Source organism: Jaculus jaculus, chromosome 1 (genome assembly GCF_020740685.1).
Source record: "Jaculus jaculus isolate mJacJac1 chromosome 1, mJacJac1.mat.Y.cur, whole genome shotgun sequence".
Classification (NCBI taxonomy): Eukaryota; Metazoa; Chordata; class Mammalia; order Rodentia; family Dipodidae; genus Jaculus; species Jaculus jaculus.
Genome location: NC_059102.1, coordinates 169,522,142 through 169,541,317, shown reverse-complemented (window position 1 = coordinate 169,541,317; position 19,176 = coordinate 169,522,142). Strand labels below are relative to the sequence as shown.

General features: G+C 39.3%; 1 protein-coding gene across 1 annotated transcript; it reads left to right on the top strand.

Moving 5' to 3' along the window:
* The first annotated feature begins 17,018 nt into the window (after positions 1 to 17,018).
* On the top strand, positions 17,019 to 17,957 carry LOC101617850 (olfactory receptor 5AN1). Its single transcript, XM_004667583.2, has one exon. The coding sequence runs from the start codon at positions 17,019 to 17,021 to the stop codon at positions 17,955 to 17,957; it is 939 nt and encodes a 312-aa protein (XP_004667640.2).
* The last annotated feature ends 1,219 nt before the right edge of the window (positions 17,958 to 19,176 follow it).

Sequence of the window (19,176 nt, the reverse complement as noted above, 5' to 3'; positions counted from 1 at the left end):
CAGTCAGAAATCAGGTTCTACTGACAGCCCTGCTTCAAAGAAACTATTTCATAATTTTCTTTTCTATATTTTTCACTCCCAAAGCTTTTCTCAAATTTTGCTGAAAGCCTGGCAAAGAACAAATTTAATATTGACTTAAAGAGAAGCCAAAATAGGAGAAGATTTATGAGAAGTCTCATTTCCAACTGCTAAAAATCACTTAGGCCTTACAGATAGCACAAGTCAGTTTACTCCCCTGCAATGTGACTGCATGACTCTCCCTCTAAAAAGTTAGGATCCAAAAGCCCCAGGTACACAGAAAAGAAACTGTTTCATCACCAAGTACTTAATTTCTACAAAGAATTGAGGTGAGGATGAGAGCCACGTAATTAAACACTGAATGTAAAAATGCTAACACGGCAGTCTCAAGATTAGGCAAGTATAGTATTCCTAACCTTGGCTCCTAGAAATAATTTCTTTCCATGATAGTAGGTTTATTAGTCATGGTTTTGCAGACAGGTCAAACTAATACATACATATATGAGAGGAGACTCACTAGAGCAATTGGTTCATGTGATTATTGAAACCAAGAATTTTCATGGTATGTTCTCCACAAGCTTAAGAATGAGGGAAGCTATTAACATGGATGTTCTCAGAATGAGGCAAGTCACTGGTGCAAGTCTCAGTCTAAGATAAAAGGCCTTAGAGAGTTGCCAGTGCAAGAGGGTCTAATATTCTAACATGAAATGGTAAGAAAAGTGTCCCACTTTAAAAGGTTGAGGAAGAGGGACGGAAAGGGTGAGCGCTTCATTCTTGGAAAACCTGGCCACATATAGGTTGAAGCAGTGAAGACTTTCATCAGAACATTGCTTATAGATGTGTTTATGACAATGTGATAGGTTATGCATGCACAGGAGCCACTAAAATTCTGGACAAAACTCCAAACTATATTTTTTCATTGCTCAGCCAATGAGGAAGCCAGAAAAGAACTTCCCAAAATCCTGCCTCAGGTTCCTAATCTTCATATGATTGGCTAAGTATACTAACCATTGCATAAGTCTATGTTCCCCTTGTAAAATAAAACTTTAATGGGAACCCCAAAGATAGACTTGCAGGTCACTGAAAAGAATTATTTTTGAGACAGGGCTTCATGTATTCCAGGCTGGCCTGTGTAGCAAAAAATAAAAATAAAAAATAACCATTTGCTATTCATATATATCACAGTACATTGTACAAGTTAAAATAAAGTTTATTAAAATGCATTAGGGAGATGCCTCAGTGATTAAAGGCACTTGCTTGCAAAGCCTATCAGTCTTGGTTTGATTCCCCAGTACCCATATAAATCCAGATGCACAAAGTGGTGCATGCATCTGGTGTTTGCCCATATTCTCTGTTGAAGTCAGCTTTGCATTGCTGTGATGAATATCCAACCAGACAGTTTATGGGAGGAAAGGATTTGTTTCAGGTTTACAAAGTCCAGAGGAACACCGTCAATGGCAAAAGAAGGTGACTCCCTTTCACAGATCTAAGTACAGAGACACCACAAAATGCAAGCATGAATGCCAGAGCTCAAACTGCTCTTCACACATATTTTTGGCTAGAATCAGATCCACCTCCAAACATACCTTAGGGCTGGACTCAGATCTACCCCCAGTGACATATCCCTTCTAGCAAGAATCCGCCTGCTGTGGCCTCAAGTAGGAAGTTTAATTGAAAATGACTGAGCGGGCACCAGACTGTGTGCAGGTGGGAACACAGTCTGGAGTGAATAGGCCAGATCCCTGCTTCCCAGCTCCTCCCAGTTCCCTGGAAGCCTGATCCCTGTGTGGACTGTGGAATCAGGCCTTTTGCTCTGGAATCCTTTCTGTACCAATATCCCTGTTCACTTGAGTCAGAGGGTGTATGGGCCAAAGAACAAAAACATGCTTCCTACTCAATAAAATAAAGAATCTCCCTAAAATAAGTAGACCACAATGCAAAAAGGCCAACGAAAGTCAGAGAACTGAGGGATCTCCACCTAGCATGCAAGTTCTACAATGGAAGCCTCCGATGGAGTCAACAGAAATTTAGTCCCAAAATGAAAACACAACAACCAATGAGACCCTTATCAAAAGAATCACTGAACTGAGCTGTAGAGATGGCTTAGCAGTTAAGCACTTTCCTGTGAAGCCTAAGGACCCCGGTTCGAGGCTCGGTTCCCCAGGTCCCATGTTAGCCAGATGCATAAGGGGGCACACGCATCTGGAGTTCATTTGCAGAGGCTGGAAGCCCTGGCACGCCCATTCTCTCTCTCTCCCTCTACCTGTCTTTCTGTCTGTGTCTGTCGCTCTCAAATAAATAAATAAATAAATTTTTTTAAAAAAGGCATGTGCCACCACACCAGGCACACATTCCTTAAAAACAAAAAGAATCACTGAACTGGAAACCAACCATCAATGAACCAGCAATCCTAACAATGAAATTGAACAGAATTGTTTCTTAAAGTGTTCAGCTTTTGAAAGTAGGCCTAACTTGATTGAAGAAAGCATTAGAACCCTCAAAAGAGATATGAATAAACTGAAAGTGAGTCAAGAAATGGAAGATCTCAATAACCAATTAAGCTAAATGAAGACTTCATCAAATGTAAGTATGAATTTCAGGGTGAATCAAGAAAGTCAGAAATTGAACCTCAAAAAAGAGATGGACTCAATGCAAAATAACACAACATAAAACAAAAATAAAATAGATCTTATAAAAACCTCTCTAGAAACCCTCACTAACAAAGTTACTCATATGGAAGACAGAACCTCTGACCTGGAAGACAAGAGAGAAGAAACTGATCAAGAGGCCAGAAACTTCACTAAGTTCAAAAATCAAGTGAACAGAATATGAGGGAACTGTGGGATACTCTAAAATGACCAAATACCCAGATCATGGGTATATAAGAAGGAGAGGAAATTCAGGCCAGATGCATAGAGAACATATTCAACAAAATTTTTGAAGAAAACCTTACAAATCTCTCAAAAGAGAGGCTAATCCAGGTACAAGAAGCCCACAGAACACCAAACATATAGAGCCAATGAAGAAACTCTCCAAGCACATCATAGCTAAAACTCTTTTTTTTTTTAATTTTTATTTATTTATTTGAGAGCGACAGACATAGAGAGAAAGACAGATAGAGGGAGAGAGAGAGAATGGGCGCGCCAGGGCTTCCAGCCTCTGCAAACGAACTCCAGACGCGTGCGCCCCCTTGTGCATCTGGCTAACGTGGGACCTGGGGAACCGAGCCTTGAACTGGGGTCCTTAGGCTTCACAGGCAAGCGCTTAACCGCTAAGCCATCTCTCCAGCCCATAGCTAAAACTCTTAACAATGAAAACAAAGATAGAGTGCGAAAAGTAGCAAAAGAACATACAAATGCAATTACATCAGAATTATATCAGATTTCTCAATGCAAACCCTGAAAGCCAGAAGGTCCTGGAATGAAAAATTTCAAAGTCTAAAAAAAGAGATGGCTTCCAACCCAAGCTACTCTACCCAGCAATAGTATCCCTCATAATAGATGGTGGAAGAAAAATTTCAATGAAAAATGTCAACTCTATGATTATATGACCACAAAGACAACCCTACAGAGAATATTGCAAAGTACACTCCACATAGAACAGTTAAACAGCCAATCTCAACAGTCAACAAGAAGACCACAATAACCAAAATAGACCAGGCTCAAAATAGCACAAAAGCACAAGAAAGCACCAAACTCCATAAAACAACTCATCATGGCAGGAATTAATTCAAACCTCACAGTAATAACCTTAAATATTAATGGTCTTAACTCACCCATCAAAAGACACAGGTGGATCAAAAAACTGGACCCTTCTGTCTGTTGTCTTCAAGAAACCCACCTCACAAGTAAAAATAGACACCTCCTCAGGGTGAAAGGATGGAAAAATGATAATCCAAGAAAATGGGAATAAAAAGCAAGTGGATGTTATTATTCTAATATATGATAAATGGACTTCAAACCAAAAGTAATCAAAAAAGACAAAGAAGGCCACTTCTTACTCATCAAGGGAATGATCCAACATGAGCACATCACAATCATAAATATATATGTGCAAACACATGTGCACCACAGTTTATAAAACAAAATCTACTTGACAACAAAACAAAACAAAAAAATATGTACCAACACCATCATAGTTAGCAATAGACAGATCACCCAAACAGAAAAGCAAGAGGAAAATAATAGAGCTTAACAACATCATAGATCAACTAGACCTAACAGACATCTACTGAACTTTCCCCCTCAACTCTACAGAATACACATTCTTCTCAGCAGCCCAAGGAACCTACTCCAAAACTGACCATATATTAGGCCATAAAGCATGCCTCCTTAAAGTCAGGAAAGTTGAAGTAACTTCCTGATCATGTCAGATCACAATGCTTTGAAGCTAGAAATCCACAAGAGACATTCAAGAACTCCACCAGCTCCTGGAGACCAAACAACTACAGCTGCTTGACCTTTGACAAAGGTTCCAATAATGTAGGCTGGAGAAAAGACAGCATCTTCAACAAATGGTGTTGGACAAATAGGATGACCTTATGTAGAAAAATGAAATTAGACCCACTCATTCCTCCACACACAAAAATCAAGTCCAAATGGATTAAAGACCTCAATATAAGACCTGAAACTCTCCAACTACTGGAAGAAAAAATAGGAAGAACTCTCCATGATATAGGACTGGGAAAAGACTTTGTGAACCAAACCCCACTAGCCCAGGAAACTAAACAAGCACACAACCAGTGGGATCTCATGAAGCTAAAAAGCTTTTGCACAGACAAACATGCCATAAGCAGAGCCAATAGATTACCCAATGAATGGGAGAAAATCTTTGCCAGCTATACCACTGACCAAAACCCAATATCTAGAATCTACAAAGAATTCAAAAAACCAAACAATAAAAGAACAAACAACCCACTCCAAAATGAGGCAGAGAACTGAATAGGGAGTTCTGTGATAAAAAATTGCAAATGGCTCACACACTCTTAACAAAATGTTCAACATCCCTAACCATTAGGAAAATAAAATTAAAACAACTATGAGATTCTACCTTACTGAAGTAAGTATAGCAAACATTAAAAAATCAAATGAATGGACTTCTGTAGAATCTTCTCTTTTCAGATGGAAGTGACCTTGGGATAACTCAGAAGGCATCATGGTGCTGGGAAAAAGTGATCAGAGTGTTCAGTACTGCATTATGTCTATCCCACCTTCCAAGGCTCAGGGTCTATTGTGGAAGAGGTGGCAGAAAGAATGCAAGAGCCAAAGGAAGGGTAGGGCTCCTTACAATGTGCTCCCTCCAGACACAAAATGGCCTGGATATCCATGACCTCACAGTGCCTGACACTACCTACACAAGACCATCATAATAGGAGGAAAAGATCATGACATCAAAATAAAAGAGAGACTGATTGAGATGGGGAGAATGGAGTTTCAAAGGGGAAAGTGGGAGGAGGGAAGGTATGATGGGATAATTTTTATAATCATGGAAGTTGTTAATTTAAAAAAATGAAAAAATTAAGGGAAAACAAATGTTGGAAAGGATGTGGAGAAATAGGAACACTCATTCACTGTTGGTGGGAATGTAAGCTGGTATAACTACTATGGAAATCAATCTGGAGACTCCTGAAAAGGAAGACTATAGAGTTACCAACAAACTCTGTCATTCTCTTACTGGGCATTTACCATAAAAGCTTCACATCTCAGTTCAGAGATACTTGCTCAACCATTTTTATAGCTGCTCAGTTCATAATAACAAAGAACTAGAGTCAACCCAGGTGTCCATCATTGGAGGAATAGATAACCAAGTTGTGCAATATCTACATGATGGAATTCTACTCAGCAGTAAGAAAGAGACACAATGAAATTTGTAGAAAAATGGGCAAACTTAGAACATATTGAGTGAACTTACACAATCACAGAAAGACAATCATCACATGATCTCACACCTCTGTGACTCCTAACATGGATCAGCCCAAGTTGCTGACATATCTGAACAGCATCTAGAGGCTTGCACAATATGAAGTGTTGCAGTCAGGTGCACATTGCTGGTAGAGATCACCCAACCAAGAGCAGCTTGTGGGAAAAAGAGGTTTATTTTGGCTTACACGCTCAAGGGGAAGCTCCACAGTGGCAGGGGAAAACAACAGCATGATCAGAGGGTGGACATCATCCCCTGGCCAACATAAGGTGGACAATAGCAACAGTAGAGTGTGACAAACACTGACATGGGGAAACTGGCTATAACACCCATAAACCTGCCCCCAATAATACACCACTGCCAGGAGGCTTTAATTTCCAATTGCCACCAGCTGGGGAACCTAACATCCAGAACACCTAAGTTTATGGGGGACACCTGAATCAAACCACCACATTCTGCCCTTGGCCCCCATAAACTGATATTCATACATGATGTAAAATACAATGCATTCAGTCCAACTTTAAAAGTCCCCATAGTTTTTTATCAATCCCAAAGATGTTCATACATCCCCATAATAAAGGGTCTTTTAACTGAGCCATAATACCAAAAAAAAATCCCCCTAAAATCCATAATGTCATAGAATAAACATTCACACTGCAAAAGATGGCATTGGGCATAGCAAAGAAATATTCAACCAATACAAGATTTAAAACAGCCAGGGCAAACATCAAACTCTGTAGCTTCAAGTCTAACAATTCTAGTCAGTGACAAATCTCCAAGTTCAATAATTCTAACCAGCAACAATCTCTGGAGTTCCATTTCTCTTCCTCCAGCTAGGCTACTCTCAGTCCTGGAAAAACCTCATTGGAGCCAGCAGTTTTCCTTAGCAACCATCTCATGGTCCTGGCATCTCCACTGCAGTTCACAGTTCATCCTTATGGCCCCATGGGGTCTCCATGCAGGCATCCAGCAAACCTGCTTCACATTGCCCATGGCCATTTCCAAAACACAAGACCTTGTTGCAACCTCAATGACCCTATCTTTTCTGCATTTCTTATACTCCACAATACCAGGTAGAGTGCCAATTTGTTAATCTGGGGGGAGGGGGAATAAAGCAGACTTTGAATAACAACACTCCTTGAGCACTCAGGCCCCTTCAAAAGAGCCTACATTCTCCCTGTTCTCCAGTGCAGGTCAACTGGCCCAATCTCAAAGGTTGTAATCTCACAATTGCAGCTGAATGGGCAACAGTTTACCCAAAGATTTTTCTTTCTGTGCCATATCCCTCTGCTCACACCAATTAATTTCTATGCTAAGCAACCCTGTACAACTTCTCAGGGCCCATGCATAACAGCAAGCTTCCCACACAAACTGCTAGCCCAGTCCAGGCAAAGTTTTTTCTCACCCTCAGAAGGCAAACCACACAGTCCATAGTTCTTATTGCATTCAGGCCTTTCAACTCTGACCAGAATAGTCCATCAAGCTGTACTTACAGCACTGCAAGGTGTCTCTTAGGCCAAGGTTTCAAATCCCTCCACATTCCTCTTGGAAATAAGCTCCAAAAGGCCAATGCCACATAGTCAGTTAGCAGCAATCCCACTCCTCAGTACCACTTTACTGTTGCAGTCAGGTTCACATTGCTGGTAGAAATCACCCAACCAAGAGCAAGATAAATGTAATACAGTACATAAGTGGGCTGAAGAACAAAAACTGCATGATCATCTCAATAGATGCAGAAAAGGCATTTGACAAAATCCAATATCCCTTTGTGGTAAAAGTCCTACAGAAACAAGGAATAGAAGGAACATATTGCAACATAATAAAAGCTACAGCCAACATAATACTAAATGGGGAAAAACTTGAAACTTTTCCTCTAAATTCAGGAACAAGACAAGGGTGTCCACTGTCCCTACTTTTATTTAATATAGTATTGGAAGTCTTAGCTACAGCAACAAGACAAGAAGCACTTATTTTTTAAGGGGGGTAAAAATGTGAAAGGAATGGATCAAATTGTCATTATTTGTAGATTATATGATTCTATACATAAATGACCCTAAAGATTCTACCAGCAAACTGTTAGAGCTGATAAACACTTTTAGCAATGTAGCAGAATACAAAATAAACACACCAAAAAACAGTAGCTTCCCTATCTGCTAACAACAAACATGCAAAGATGAAATCAAGGTATCTCTCCCATTCAGAATTGCCTCTAAATAAAAATAAATAACTAAAGTACCTTGGAATAAACCTAACAAAGGAAGTGAAGGATTTCTACAATGAGAATTTTAGAACACTCAAGTAAGAAATTGCAGAAGACACAAGGAAATGGAAGGACATCCCATGTTCTTGGATTGGAAGAACCAATATTGTGAAAATATCAATCTTACCAAAAGCAATCTACACATTTAATGCAATCGCCATCAAAATTCCAATGGCATTCTTCACAGAAATAGAAAAAAACAATCCTAAAATTCATTTGGAAGCAAAAAACCTCAAACAGGAAAAACGATTTTGAGCAACAAAAATAAGACAGGTGGTATCACCATACCCAATTTTAAGCTATATTACAAAGCTATAGTAACAAAAACAGCATGGGACTGGCACAAAAACAGACACATAGCTTAATGGAACGGAATAGATGACCCAGATGTTAATCCAGGCAGCTACAGCCATCTGATTTTTGACAATAATGCCAAAAATATTCATTGGAGAAAAGACAGCCTCTTCAATAAGTGGTGCTGGGAAAATTGGCTATCTATGGGTAGAAGGATAAAAACAGATCCTTGTCTCTCTCCATGCCTAATATTTAAATCCAAATGGATCAGGGACCTTAATATGGATCAGGGACCTTAATATCAGACCTGAAACTCTGAAACTGCTACAGGAAAAAGTAGGGGAAACTCTTCAACACATTAGCATAGGTAGTGACTTTCTGAATATAACTCCAATTTCTCAAGAAATAAAACCACTAATCAACCACTGGGACCTCATAAAATTACAAAGCTTTTTGTACAGCAAAGGACACTGTGAATAGAGCAAAGACACAACCTGTAGAATGGGAGAAAATCTTTGCCAGACACACATCTGACGGATGATTAATATCCAGAATATACAAAGGACTCAAAAAATCTAAACAATAAGAAATCAAACAACCCAATCAAAATATGGGCTATGGAACTAAATAGAGAGTTTTCAAAAGAAGAAATGCAGATGGCATATAAACATCTTAAAAAGTTTTCTACATCCTTAGCTATCAGGGAAATATAAATTAAAACTACTTTGAGATTCCATCTCACTCCTGTCAAAATGGCTATCATCATAAAAACAAATGACAATAAATGTTGATGATGGTCTGGAAAAGGGGAACCCTTCTACACTGGTGTGAATGTACTCTGGTACAGCCATTGTAGAAATCAGTGTGGAGATTCCTGAGATAGCTAAAAAAAAAAAAAAAAAAAATAGATTTACCAAATGACCCAGCTATTGCACTCCTAGGCATATATCCTAAGGACTCTTCCCACTACCTTAGAGATACTTGCACAACAATGTTTATTGCTGCCTATTTACAATTTCTAGGACAAAAAAAAAATCAACAATAAGCCAGCCATGGTGACACACACCTTTAATCCCAGCACTTGGGAGGCAGAGGTAGGAAGATCACTGTAAATTTGAGGCCACCCTGAGATTACATAGTGAATTTCAGGTCAGCCTGAGCTAGAGTGAGACCCTACCTCAAAAAAAAAAAAAGAAAGAAAAGAAAAGAAAACAGCTAGGAAATGGAACCAACCTAGATGTCCCTCAACAGATGAATGGATAATAAAGATGTGGTACATTTACACAGTGGAGTTCTATTCAGTGGCAAAGACAAGTGAAATTTTCAGGAAAATTGATGGATCTGGACAGGATTATACTAAGTGAGGTAACTAAGTGATATAACTAAGTGAGGCCCAGGAAGCCAAATGTCACATTTTCTTTCATATGTGGATCCTAGTTACAAATGTTCAGATTTGTGTGTGAGTTGGAGTAAAAATTAGTGGCAGAGGCCAGTAAGCTAGAAAAAGGGAGGGAGCAGAAGGGTGTACTTAAGGGGATGGTACTGTATATATGTTAGGAGATGGAAAGGTTACTTTGGGTGAGATGGCCTAAGTGAGGTTGGGGAAGAGATTGAGTAAGAGTGTGGGGGCAGAGATAATCAAAATTCAGGATATTGTGAATAAGACACATGATAACCTACTTTTTTTGGATAATGGCACATCAAGAAACCATACACTGTTACTAGAAAAAGTGCAGTGACAGGGATGGGATACCTTCCAGTGAGTTGTTTTCCAGGGAGGTCCCTGATGCCCCCATAAGACCCTATTGCTGAATATTCCACATGACTGGGCTGTAAGATCAGAGAAATCAAACTGGAGCTGAGCAAAAAACCTTTTCCCTGTAGACCAGCTGACAGAAAGCTGGAAAAAGCTGCACTGCATGCAGCATTGTGGGTGATAGAGGCCATCAGTGGTGAAAACAGTGGACACTGCAATCCTTAAGTTTTGTCAGCCAGGCCAAATGAGCCAGTGGATGCAATAGTGGCAAGTCTGTTATGGGGGAAACGAACTGCTCTCTAATTGGACTGGAGACCCACTCTATGGGAGGGAATACATGCCTGGTACTGAAAAGCTAATCAAAAGCCTATGGTGAGGAAGGTCATGAGCATTAGGAGTATAATGCCTGTTGTTATCTGGATAAATGAATATACTATGCTCACCAAACTTCCTGGTAAGCACTTCTCTTAATGTTCATACCCATATATTAATGTTACTCTCACTTTTAGTTAAAGAAGCTTCTTTTTTCAGATGGTGGTGAACATTGGGATGACTCAAAAGGCAACATTGTGCTGAGAAGACATGACTGAGGAATGTTCAGCACTTAAATGTCTCTATCACACCCTCCAAAACTCAGGGTCCATTGCAGAAGAGATCAAGGAAAGAATGTCAGAGATGAAGGAAGAGTAGAACTGCTTACAATGCAATCTACCAGATATAAATTGGCCTTGATATCCATGATCTCACAGTGCCTAGCACTATCTTCACAAGGCCCTCATAATAGGAGGAAAAGATGATGACATCAAAATAAAAGAGAGACTAATGGAGAGAGGGAGGGGATATGATGGAGTATAGATTTGTGAAGGGGAAAATGGGAGAGGGGAGGGAATTATCATGGTTTATTGTCTGTAAGTATGGAAGCTGTCAAAGAAAGGGAACAAAATGACTGAGTTTGGACTAGAGAGGTAGCTTAGCAGTTAAGGTGCTTGCCTGCAAAGCCAAAAGACCCAGGTTTGATTCCTCAGGACCCATTTAAGCCAGATGCACAAAGTGACACATGCATCTGGAGTTTGCAGTGGCTGAAGGCCCTGGTGCACCCATTCTCTTTCTCGCTCTCTCCCTCCTCCCTCTCTCTCTCTCTCTTGCTCTCTCTCAAATAAATAAAAATATAAAATCACTTTTAAAAAACTGTCTGTGGGGCCAAACACTCAAACACACACACACTCTCTCTCTCTCTCTCTCTGTCTCTCTCTTTCTCTCTCTCCAAATAAAAAAAAGGCTGGGTGTGGTGGCACATGCCTTTAATCCCAGAACTTGGGAGGCAGAGGTAGGAGGATCACTGTGAGTTCAAGGCCAGCCTGAGACTACATAGTGAATTCCAGGTGAGCCTGGGCTAGAGCAAGACCCTACCTAGTAAAACCAAAAATAGAAAAAAAAAAAAATGGAGGAATTGGGGTCTGGAGAGATAGCTCAACGGTTAAAGTGCAAGCATGAGGGCCTGAGGGTGCCTGAGACTGCTGGAGTTCAAATTGCCAGATCCCACTTAAAACAGCTGGTCATGGCCGCAGGCAAGCCTATAAGCCCCTTGGTGCATGAGAGCAGACACTCAAGAATCTATGGAGCCCCACAAGCTTCGGAGGAGACTCCAGCTCACAACCTAACCAGGCAGAAGAGCAACGGAGAGGGACACCAGAAGTTCCGCTCCAGCCACTGCAATCGAGTGATCCGTACCACAAGCAAGAGCATGTGGCGCATGGCAGGGACATGTACGTGTGCATACGACACACAGGCACAGAGGGTGAGAGGAGGGAGGTATTGTTCAGTTTAAATAGTGAATCATCTTAATCCTTAACAAAAGAACACATAAGACTAAAGTAACAGCAAGAACTGTACTAATTATTAAATCATTAATGAATTACTTCCCCTGTCTCTTCTTCCAAAGAGTAAGAATGGCTAAGTAGCTCAAGCCAAGACTGGGAACTTATTAAAATATATTCTCATCAAAACCTCAAAAATGGAGCCACAAAATTTGGAGGGATGACCTTTCTAATGAAGGATTTCCAGCCAGGTTTAGAGGTATAGCAAAGTATGTTGGAAAGAGCTCCAAGTGAAAATATATAAACTGCATGCCCCACATGTACATAGAAGCCATGATGAGTAGAGCACACTCTGTCTTATCATCATTGTATAGCTTTATTCTCTTACTGAGTTGGCAGCTTCTATTAGCCTCAGACAGTAGATAGAAATGGTGGAGCTAGGGGAGGTTAATGGGTACAAGATCACACAGTGAGTAAATGATAAAACCAAAATCCAACCCCAAATTATTCCAGGTCATAATTATCAAGAATGAGTGTTTGTGTATGCCTTAGTTCATGATTTCTTCACACATACATAGGACATGGTCATGTCTGACTTTCAGGACTGCTGTCACAATTGATTTAGAATAGGTATTTGAGAAAATAGATGTATGCATCTATATTAACTGAAAGTGCTTTGTACACAGGGTACAGTATGTATGTGCAATTTATTATCAGGTCAGGTTACAAGCAAGTTTTATCATTTTGGAAAAATTTCTAATACCTTTGACTTCCTAGAAATTGAGAGTTTGGGACTAGATGGTCCCTATGTTTTTTCACTGAAAGCCAAGGTCAATAAATAAAAGTTACTATCCTGGGATGATAAGACCATGGGGAAGTAGGGCACTGATGCACAGGGCAAAATGGTCCTCAAATCACCAGAGAAATATCTCCATGACAACCGTGACAGCACAGAGTAAGTATCTACAGTGTGTTCACTCTAATTGGTTTTTCTCCCTGAACCTTGGCTCTTGGTGACACATTTAAGAGGATTCCCAGTTATGACCATCTTTCCTGCGGTGAGAAGATAGGCAGCTTTGTGACTAACTGCGTTCACGTCTCAACACGATTTGCTCCACTTGGAAAACTTTTAGGTATTGAAATAGTTTCAATCTCTGACACAATATTTCTGGGTTTTGGTGGGGGGAGGATTTGAATCAAGATCAGAGAGCAACACTTAGAAGGCAGAATCTGCTATCTCCACATCTATGTAGTCATTTCAGTAGTAGCTATGTGGAACCAGGTTTATGGGAAATAGTCTATGTTCTTCACCCTCCCCCCTCCCTCACTCACTCAGCCTGCAGTGAGTTTTCTCTTTCTCCTTACCTAGATTTCTGTGAACAAGATAATCTCAAACATAAAATTTCAGGTAATAATCCAGGGCAAGAGGGTTGAATTCTTAAAGATCTGACCATGAACTCTCTTAATTTTTCTTTCTTTACTTGTATAATGAGAATAATAAGATCTTTTAAATCCAAAGACAATGTTTATGAATCCTGATGAATTTTATGCCAATAAAAGTAAGTTTCAAGAGAATTTGCTGAGATCAAAACATGCTTGACTATTTTCTATTTTCTCCATCCTTTGGATCTTTTTAATTTAACTCATATTCTTCAGAATTCTGCTATTGAAATAATAATGGTAATAATAATAATAATTTGATTGGGTGTAGTGGTACATGTCTTTAATCCCAGCACTCAGTAGGCTGAGGTAGGAGGATTGTCATGACTTTGAGAACAGCCTAGGCTGCAGAGTGGGCTTCAGGTCAGCCTGAAGTAAAGTGAAACCCTACTTCAAAATAATAATAATAATTGTTATTATTATTATTATTTTATTTCCATTTAACCATATAGCTTATTGCATAACTTCTGAGTAATAATAAACAAAATGACACTTCATAGTAAGACAGAGTACCCATGGATTATTCTCTTAATTCTTTTGGAATACTTCAGACACCTCTCAGTTGTTCCTTTTGGTCACCTCAGGGTCTAGAGATCCCAGTGTGGTCACACCAGATCTTGGAGTACACACTGCAGGCACAGGTGATGCTCATCTATACATCCCAGTAGACTTCTTTGTCCTTCATCATCTGTCATTTAGAAACAATCTTAGCTTTGCCTAATTTTGTACCACGAAGACCTTCTCAAGCTGACTATATTCTTACCCAGTCAGAACTGGGGTCCAATTTAACTATAGCCACCTTGTGAAACCCCCAGCCAAGACACATCTGGGTTTCTTCTCCACTTGTCCTGAGAGATAGTAAGGCCAGGCAAAGAATTTTTCAAAAAGAGTAAGTATGTTGAGATTTTTCTTCTCTTCTAACTTACCAAACTGTAACAAGATAAATTACCAAAGCAATGCTATTGTGAACAGAAAAAAATAATCCCACTGTCCTCACTCTTTTTGGAGAATAGTGGGTCACAGAATATACTGAAGTTTGGTTGCCCAAGCCACCACAGTGTAATTTTTTTAAAAAGAGGAAATTTAGTGATGCTAATGGATACTTTCCTTTATTTTCAGATTGATCAGCTATATTGGTGTTTGGGAGATGTCAGGTGTATGTGTTTGTAATTTAGAATATTTTCATTAAATCTAACTCATCTTGGAAAGACATCTGAGGAAAACTACATTGGCAACATTTCTTATAAGAATAAGTAGATTTTCAAGTTTATGAAACCATAATGAAAATGAGGCAAAAGTAAATTTCACATGCAGAGATGAGTGGAAGGACCATTTACTACTGCACTCAACATATGCTTATAACTTGATGCAAATGTTAGTGTCCTTGTGGCTGAACACTGAGAAGCAAGTCCATCACCATATCCAGTCAGTGCTGTCTGCTCCAGAATATTTGGTAGCTAAGAAATTAAAGCATCAGCAAGAATATACAATCTTTCTGGATGGGAAACAATATAATAATAAAATATAAGCATCAATTATATAATTGCTTAGCTTAAGAAGCTTGTAATTAAAGAAACAATTTTATCAAGAGCTCCTGATTCTTTAGCATTAGCTATTCTGATGCCCTCTCTTACAAAGACAAGTGATGGTGGGTATCATAATTGATAATGTTTGCTAGGCTCATACTATTTTAAGTCTTTCATGTCATTTTATCACTGAAGCAACACTATGAGATGGTAAATTTCACTGTCTCCATCTTTACATGAGGCAACTGAGGGCCTGAGAAGTTGAGAACCTGGTAACATTTCTACCACCAGAAAGCGAATTTCAGAGGTCTGTATTCTCTATCATCTATTATTTATATATCTGTGTGTACATGACACAGATGCAATATACATGACATTAAATAAAATGAGATTTTCCTCCAGAAAACTGGAAGTGTTAGAACACTTTTAGTGCCATGAGTGTCCACTTATCATTTATTTAGCAGATATCTTGTCCATCAAAGTATAACTTTAATGTTTTTATACTTTGTGGATTTTTTCAGCCTATAATTATATTTCAACTATATCTAACATGTGGATTTTTCTACTGTAACCAGAGTTTAAATGGTCATACTTTCTTTTTTGCTACTATTTTTCAGAAATGTTTTTCTAGCCTGAAATTGTATAGTTGAATATCTAATTATTCCTCTAATTGTTTTTACCAAAAGTGAGTCAGGTCTCATGGGCCATTTATGAGAGGGTTTGTCTTCATGACTAATTTAAAATATCATTTATTTATTTATTTGAGAGAGAGAAAGATAAAGAGGCAGATAGAAAGAGAGAATAGTCATGGCAGAGCCTCCAGCCACTGCAAACAAACTCCAGATGTTCTACTAAACACATTCACAAAAGGTTTGAGAATTTATAACAAATAGGGGGAAAAAATTGCTAAAGGAAATAAAATAAGTGATGAATGTATGCTAAATGAAAATACAGAAGAAAAACTTACATTTATGTCAAAATTGTCATAGTAATATAGCAGCAGTTACAGGATGAGGTATCAGAGAGCTTTTAAATTTTTATTTTTAGTTGGCGTACAGAGATTTAGGGATTGTTCATTATGACATTTCCAAATGCAATTTGTTTTTATTATTCTCTCCCCACCAATCACCAATTCCATCCCTCCAATGTCCTTTCCCCTTTTAATATTCTCCCTACTTCTGTTTACATGTCACAGGTGACCTTTTGCCCTTCCAATTTTCTTTTTTTTATTGAGAACTTCAATATGTGAACATATTGTAAATTAGTTGTATTCCCATCAAATTATACTGTTATGTACCCTCTTGTCTGCACTCCTTATTCCACTATGGGGTCATGAATGCACCCGTCAGTTTCTGTGAAGGGACAATGGCTCAGAATACACCTTACCACCCTGTGGCTCTTGTATTCTTCCCACCCCATCATCTGCAATGTTCCCCACGCCTTGCATTTGTTTTTAGCTCACCAGGATTCTATTTATTCAGCATTTCTGAACCACTTTCATAATTTCCAGTCAACCTTTTAGGTTTTTTGTGGATTTTTTTTTATGTATGGTCTTAAGTAGGCCAGGCTGGCTTTGAACTCACTATGTAGGTGAAGATGATCTTGAATTTCTGATTCTCCTACCTTCACCTCCCAAGTGATAGGACTGCAAGCATGCACCACCAGACCCAGTTTTATGTGGTGCTGTGGATCAAATGCAGGACTTTGTGCATGCTAGATAAATATTCAACAAACTGAGCTACATCTCCACCACTTCAGTCTACCTCTTATATATCTATTTTAATTCTCATGCAGTTATGTGAATTAACTGGGAATTAAAACAAGGGTTTTGGTTGCCAGCTTGAGAAGAAAGTCTGAAGAAGTACAGTGAAACATTTCTCCTTTTCCAGGTTCTTTGGCGAAAAAGATGAATAATATGAAAACGGTAATGCTATAGCTTCCCCTATGGCTGCAATGCATTCTTTTGTCTCTTTAGGAGCACCAAGGCAATGACTGAAGGAAGGAATATCACTGAGATCACCCAATTCCTCCTCCTGGGATTCTCAGATTTCCCCAGAATCACAGCACTGCTCTTTGTGACATTTTTGCTCACCTATGTGATAACTCTGACCTGGAACCTGTCCCTCATTATCTTAATAAAGATGGATCCCCACCTCCACACACCCATGTATTTCTTCCTCAGCAATCTGTCCTTCATAGATCTCTGCTATGTCACCTCCACAATCCCCAAGATGCTCTCCAACTTCTTCAAGAAAAAGCAAACCATGACCTTTGTGGGTTGCATAGTTCAGTACTTTGTGTTTTCCACCATGGGGCTGAGTGAATCTTGCCTCATGACAGCCATGGCTTATGACAGGTATGCCGCCATTTCTAACCCACTTCTGTACTCCTCAGTCATCTCACCCACACTCTGTGTTGGGATGATGCTGGGTACCTATACAGCTGGACTCACAGGTTCTTTGTCTCAGGTGTGTGCTTTGCTACAGCTCCACTTCTGTGGACCTAATGTCATCAGGCACTTCTTCTGTGACATGCCCCAGCTGTTACATCTATCCTGCACTGACACTTTCTTTGTACATGTCCTGACTGTTATATTAACAATGATCTTTGGGATAGCAAATGTCTTAGCTATCGTAACATCCTATGGCTACATTGTCAGGTCCATTATGAAAATCACCTCTGCTAAAGGCAGGTCCAAGGCATTCAACACCTGTGCTTCTCACTTGACAGCTGTCTCCCTCTTCTACTCCTCCAGTATCTTTGTCTACCTGAGTTCCAGCTCTGGTGGCTCCTCTGCCTTTGACAGATTTGCATCTGTCTTCTACACTGTGGTGATTCCCATGTTGAATCCCTTGATTTACAGTCTGAGGAACAAGGAAATCAAAGGAGCCATGAGGAGAATGTCCAAGAAAATAGGATCCTGCTAAAGTCACAGATTCTGAGACTCCTGACAGATTTGTCCTTCAGCCAACAGTAATATTTGTATTGCACACATGTCTAGAACACTACAAAATTCCTGCTCAACAAAGGCTCAACCTGGTAAGACCATATGATAATATGGACCTCAGAGGCATAATATCTATAAATCCTGAAGACATAATTTTTGTGCTACACAGAAATAGCCTTACCTCCATTATTCTATCCACAGATAGTTGTGAAATGCAATGTTTACTAAATTGTTGCCTCTTTGTTGCTGAAATAGAAGTCTTCTTAACCCCTGGACTCTGTCCCTATAGAAGATGATTGGCTGAGGTTTCCTGGGTCCATAAACCTTGTCTCATAAGTGCTCTGATAGGACATAATAAAGACCTGATAATAACCATTGATTATTGATTGTTTCTGAAAAGAATGGGAATGAACATGCTGAAAAGGTCTGGTTCGCCTTTGTGAAAGAAATAGAACTAATATTGGTTTGCCATGTCTCCTAGAAAGGATTTCCTGTGATAGCATACCTCAGTCAAATAAGAACTGATCATCTTACAAGTCTTAGGTTATATACTCATCTTTACAAGTGACAGCATAAAGAAAAAAAGAATAATCTGTCTTTAATCATAATGAAGTATATAATTTCTGCAAGGTTATTTACATTTGAGTGTGATGTTTTGGTTTCTTGAACTCAGAGTTTAGTTGAGATTTGAATTCAAATGACCCACAACAATATCTGATGCAAAGGTTCCCTGTTCTCCTTCCTGTTCCCCATTTAATCATGAAAACTTAAGCCTAGATTTAATATTGTCAATGTGATCTCACTATCAAATTGCTTCTGATAGTTTAGAAATCTGATCAATTTTGTATAAGAAAACCAATCCCATGCTGGAGAAATGGCTTAGTGGTTGAGGCGCTTGACTTTTCTCATTTCCCCTGGCTCTCAAGGACACATACATGTAAGGGGCTCCCTGGTGCTTCTGTCTCACTTGCTGTGAGTGGGCAGCCAGTTTCATGGGAAAAAGTGGCCATGTAGGGGTACAATAGGGACCACCTGAAAAATTCTTAGGAATAAAATAGGCAGTTTCACATTTTGGCAAAACCTCATATTCTTACCAGATCTGGGTCAAAGTCAGAAGGCAAACTTGGAAGGTGAAATCTGCGTTAGTTCAAGGTCCATGTACTTTTTACAGTAAGATCTACGTGTAACAATGTTACTGG

Coding starts and splice junctions, on each gene's coding strand:
- LOC101617850 (XM_004667583.2), top strand. CDS start 17,019: ATGACTGAAGGAAGGAATATCACTGAGATCACCCAATTCCTCCTCCTG.